Source organism: Pteropus vampyrus, unplaced genomic scaffold, assembly GCF_000151845.1.
Source record: "Pteropus vampyrus isolate Shadow unplaced genomic scaffold, Pvam_2.0 Scaffold61, whole genome shotgun sequence".
NCBI classification, from domain to species: domain Eukaryota; kingdom Metazoa; phylum Chordata; class Mammalia; order Chiroptera; family Pteropodidae; genus Pteropus; species Pteropus vampyrus.
Genome location: NW_011888842.1, coordinates 2,808,598 through 2,813,867, shown reverse-complemented (window position 1 = coordinate 2,813,867; position 5,270 = coordinate 2,808,598). Strand labels below are relative to the sequence as shown.

The following is a 5,270-nucleotide window of genomic DNA, read 5'->3' as shown; positions in this document are numbered from 1 at the left end:
CGCCTTCGATGCCAGTGGGCTCCCCAACTGCAGCCCCCTCCCGCAGCCAGTGTACGTATGTATGGCCCCTCCTCCTCTGGCCGCCCCTTCCCATGGACTCACACTCCAGTCATTGCAGTCCAGGCCCTAACCTGCTCCTGTGCCCAGGGTGTCTCCTCGGACCCCTGAGGTCTCTGGGGCCTGACTCCTTCTTTGAGAAAGCAGGGAGCTTTGGCAGAACAGACGCTGGTCCAGGGATAGAGACTGCTATTTCAGTGTGTGCTATTTTAATGATGTCACTTGGCCCATCATTATTTCCTTCACTCATCCATTTAGCAAAGGTTTACTGGGCACTGACCACTGCTTTGTCAGTTCCTGTGTTGGACACGGGGGCTACTGAGATAAAGGAAGTGTAGAACTTTCTCTAAGAAACTCCATTTTATTCATTCATTCAACAAATAATTGTTGAACACCTGCTATGTGTCAGACACTGGGGAATTCATCAATGAATAAGACAGGCACAGTCTGTGCACTTAGGGAGCTGACCATTTAGCGAAGGGGACAGATATCAAAGCAAAAACAGGAAAATAGGATACAGATTTTGAAAAATAATAAAAACATGAAAGAAAAACAAAGAGGTGCTAATGGAGGAAACGATGTGGGGATGCTTTAGTTGGAGGGGAGGGAGACAGTCAGGGACGCCTCTGGGAAGAGCCCTAGGTTAGAGTAGGAGTTAATCAAGCAACGAGCATGTTTCAGGGAAAGGAAGAACACGTGTGAAAGCTCTGGGGCAGGAAATCCACCATTTGAGGCAGTAAAAGGTCACCTTGAGTGGAGGAGTGTGAGTAATAAAGAGACTGGTGTAGGGAACACAGGCGAGCTGGGCAGGAGCCAGTACTGGAAAACCAGAGTCCCCTAACACTCCTTTGTGGGGAGAGAAGAATCACATTGTGAGATGGTCCTTAAAGAGACAGCATGGCGTGCTGGAAAGAGAAAGAGACTGGGCCAGGGACAAGCAAAGTTCCCATCACGGTTCTGTCCTCAGCTAGCTGTGTGACTTTGTACAAATCATTTCCCTTTTCCGGGTCTTACTTTCCCCGTCTCTCGAATGGGGAGACTGCACTCCCCTCTCTCTAAGGACTCTTCCAGTTCTAACCTTCAATCCTTTTGAGATATATATATCTAGATAGATAGATAGATATCTAGATAGATAGATAGATAGATAGATAGATAGATAGATAGATAGATTAGATGATAGATAGATAGATAGATTTTTTTTGCCTTATAAAAGGGTTCCTCAGGATTCCGGCCTCAGGATTATGAGGGAGTATTAATTTAAGGATATTAAAGAATTAACTGATATATTGGGTGATTGAAAAGAATGGCAGAGAAGTCGAAAGCTACTGTGTTTGAAGGCACTGTCAATTGAATTGACAAGGAGGCATCATTGGAAATATAGCTTACGTAAATGGAAGGCTAATCAACTTTCCGTGAGCGCATATTGTGTGCTTGGATTAATTTTCTCGATTCCATATTGATCTACTTTATGCAGAGGTTTTTGGGGCCCAACCAATGCTGCCCGGCAAACAACTCTCCCTGTCACTCCTCCAGGCTACGGCTGTCCCCAGCCGTGGAGCCCTCCAGCACCGTGGTCTCTTTGGAGTGGGTGGATGTTCAGCCGGCCATTGGGACCAAGGTCTCCGACTATATTCTGCAGCACAAGAAAGTGGATGAATACACAGATACGGACCTCTACACAGGTGAGGAGAAAGCCCGTGACTTCCCCTGATGTTGGGATAGTGTGACAAAGGTGAGAAAGAGATTTTTTCCTGCCTTTGGAGACCTGGTGTCATCTGACCTGGGAAGGCATTGGGAGGTTTCATCATTTCATGATTGTCACCTGGCATCCTCTCCTGTGTGCTTTTTTTGTATGATTTTCAGCAGGGAAAGGTAGCAAATTTTAGTTGGGGAGAAGTTCTGATTCTCTGAGTTGGATCCTCAAAGTCATATGTTAAAGGGTTAGTTAATTTAGAAGAAGATTTGACCTTTTTTGTAAATACATTATCTCTGGGACTGAGATAAAGAAATTCAAGGAATTGCCTTTTCTAATGAGATGTACTGAGATAGTCATCTTCAGTGCTGGGGAAGAGGCATTTGGAAATGATTCAGGCATGCCAGAGAAGAGGGGAAGAGCGGCTTTTAAGAGTGCTGCATTTGGTCGTAACTCAGGACCCTCTGAGTTCTTCTAAATGGCTGGCACAGCCGAGAAGCTATGACATCCTGGAGACTGGGCCTGCTGGGGCATCTCCGGCCCTAGGGCAGGCTGGGATCCTGGGTCCCTGGGAGTCAGCCTTGAGGCTGGGACCATGGGAGCAGGCCTGGTACTGGGGTGTCAGGGGCTTGGGTTTAGGGAGACTACTTGGGAGACTGGGCCACAGGAGCCACCTGGGGCCGTGGGAGCTGGTAGAAGCAGAGTAGGTTAGAAGCCTGGGTTTGTGGGAGCCTACTGAGATTCTGGCACTGTAGAAGCTACTGGAGCTTCAAGAGCTCCTGGGCCCCTAGAGCTAGCAACCACTGGAGTGAGCCAGGGGCCTGGGTCTGCAGGAACCTGCACCATGGGGAAGCCACCTACAGCCATGGGAGCTGACCTTGTGCCAGGGTGGGGCTGCTCCGGAATCTGCGGCGAAGTTCGGTGTTCACTTTTTTCTCCTTCTACAGAGAGGCTTTCTCTCTCTGCACTGGGTGGCCGGGCTTGGGGGAGGGGTCACGGGAATCATGTGAATCTGTCTTTCCAGTTCTCAGCCAATCTTTTATCTTTGCACTTCACCCAGTTGCTATAACCCTTCACCTAGAAACCTTAGTTTGTGTGAGGTATTTTGGGGCATAGATAGTGGTTCGAATTGATTTTTCTGGGGCACAGTGTGTGTGGGCTTATGAGTTCTAGCAATTCCTACGCCGCCATTTTGCTAATGTCACCCTCTGAATGATTACCAACCTGGTTTTATGATCAAATAAATGAATCCCACAGAAGTATGTGACTTTTCCAAATTCTCACAACCAGGACATGGCAGAGCCAAGATTCCCAACCAGCTCTGTCATACTCCGAGCACAGTACTCATTCTTTATGTAACATCAGGCTTAACAGTGAAAGACCGCATGCTAGTTTGCTGAGAGGTTTTTGTTTTGTTTTAATTAGAAATGTTTATTGAATTTTCTGTGTCTGTTGAAATGATTGTACGGTTTATATTTCTTAGTTTGTTAATATGGTAAATAACATTGATGGATTTTCAAATGGTGAAGCAACTTTGCATTCCTGAAATAAGTAAATCCCACATAGTCATGGTGCGTTATCTTTTTCATATATTGTTGGAGTTGGTGTGTTAAAATTCTGTTCAGAATTTTTGCATCTATATTTGTGAGAGATTTTGTTCTGTAGTTTTCTCATAATGCTTTTTGTATGTTTTGCTATTAGAATATTTCTGGCCTCACAAAATGAACTGCAAAATATAGCCTCCTTTTCAGTTTTCTGAAAGAGTTTGGTTATAATTAGTAATGTTTCTTCTTTAATTATTTGGTGGAATTCATCACTGAAGTACAGATGCTCCTTAACATATGACGGATCATAAGTTGAAAATATCCTAAGTAGAAAATGCATTTAATCCACCTAACCTACTGAATATCATAATTTATCCCAACTCATATTAAAGGTGCTCAGAACACTTACGTTAGCCTTCGGTTGGGCAGAATCATCTAACACAAAGCCTATTTATAATAAAATGTTGACCATCTCATGTAATTTATTATGAATGTCGTTTTCACACCATTGTAAAGTTGAAAAATTATAAGTCAAACCATCTTAAACTGGGGACCATTCGTAATCTGGTTTTGGAGCTTTTCTTATAAGAAAGTTTTAACTACTAATTGAATTTTTTAGTAGATATAGGGCTATTTGGGTATCTATTGCTTCTCGAGTGATCTTTGTAGTTTGTGGGTTTAAGGAATTTGTCAGCTTCATCTAAGTCATAAAATTTATTGGCAAAAGGTTATTCGTGACATTCTATTATCGATTATGGAATTTATAGTGATATCACTCTCATTCTTGACATTGGTAATTTGTCTTATCTCTTTCTGACCGAAATGGCTAAAGGATTATGAAACTTATTTATATTCTCAAAGAATCAGCTTTGGTTTTATCTATTTTTGCTATTTTCTATTCTGATCTTTGTTATTTTCTTTCTTTGGTGTACTTAGGGTTTGGTTTGCTCCTCTTTTTTTCTGAATTTTTAAGGTGGTAGCTGAGGTTATTGATTTGAGGTTTAATATAAGCATTCCCTCCAACCATTGCTTTTATGGCTTACTACAGACTAATAGATTGTATTTTCATCTTTATTCAAAATATTTTCTAATTTTTCTTTTTTCTTCTTTTTTGACCTGTGTTTACTTAGTTTCTAAGTATTTGAGGATTTTTCAGATATCTTTTCTGTTATTGATGTTTAATTTGATTCTGCTATGTCAGAAGACATACTCTTTATGAGTTTAATCATTTTAAATTTATTGAGACTGGTTTATGGACCAGAATATGGTCTATCATTGTGTTCAGTGTCAACTTTAAAATAATATGCATTCTTCTATTTATGGATAAGGTGTTGTATAAATGTCAATTAGATCAAATTGGTTGATTGCATTGTTTATTTAAGTCTTCAAAACCTTTCTTCTTTTTTTTTTTTTTGTCTTATTGTATCAGTAATTGAGAGAGTGGTATTAAAACCTCTGACTATAATTGTGGACTTATCTATTCCTCCTTGTAGTTCTATCAGTTTTTACTTCATGTGCTTCACACTTCTATGTGCTCTATACAATGGCCCATAAAACTCTGTTATTAAATGCATAAACACTTAGAATAGTTATATCCTCCTGATGAATCGGTCCTTTTATCATTCTGAAATGGTCATCTGTATTCCTGTGATATTGTTTGCTCTAAACTACACTTTGTCTGATATTAACATAACTACTCCAGCTTCCTTCTGATTAGTGTTAGTCTACCATTTCCCATTCTTTTACATTTTTATTATTTGTGACTTTATCTTGAAAATGGGTTTCTTGTAGCATATTGTTGGGTCTTTTATTTTTCTTTTTAAATTTAATCTGATCTCATTACCATTAAATTGGGGAAGTCTAGAGCATTTATATTTAATGTGATATTGTTGTGGTAGGTTTAAGTTGATTGTCTTGCTTTTGTTGTCTACTGTCCATCTTTCTTTGTTCCCTTCTCTTTTTTTAATCTTTTGGAT

At 40.7% G+C, this 5,270-nt stretch overlaps 1 protein-coding gene across 1 annotated transcript in view; it reads left to right on the top strand.

Annotated features, from left to right (window-relative positions):
• The window catches only part of ASTN2 (astrotactin 2), an 843,256-nt gene that overhangs the window by 691,730 nt on the left and 146,256 nt on the right, over window positions 1–5,270 (top strand). Inside the window, exon 19 of the mRNA XM_023531046.1 lies at window positions 1,591–1,739. Coding sequence (XP_023386814.1) covers window positions 1,591–1,739 — 149 coding nt within the window. The remainder of the gene's footprint in view (window positions 1–1,590; window positions 1,740–5,270) is intronic.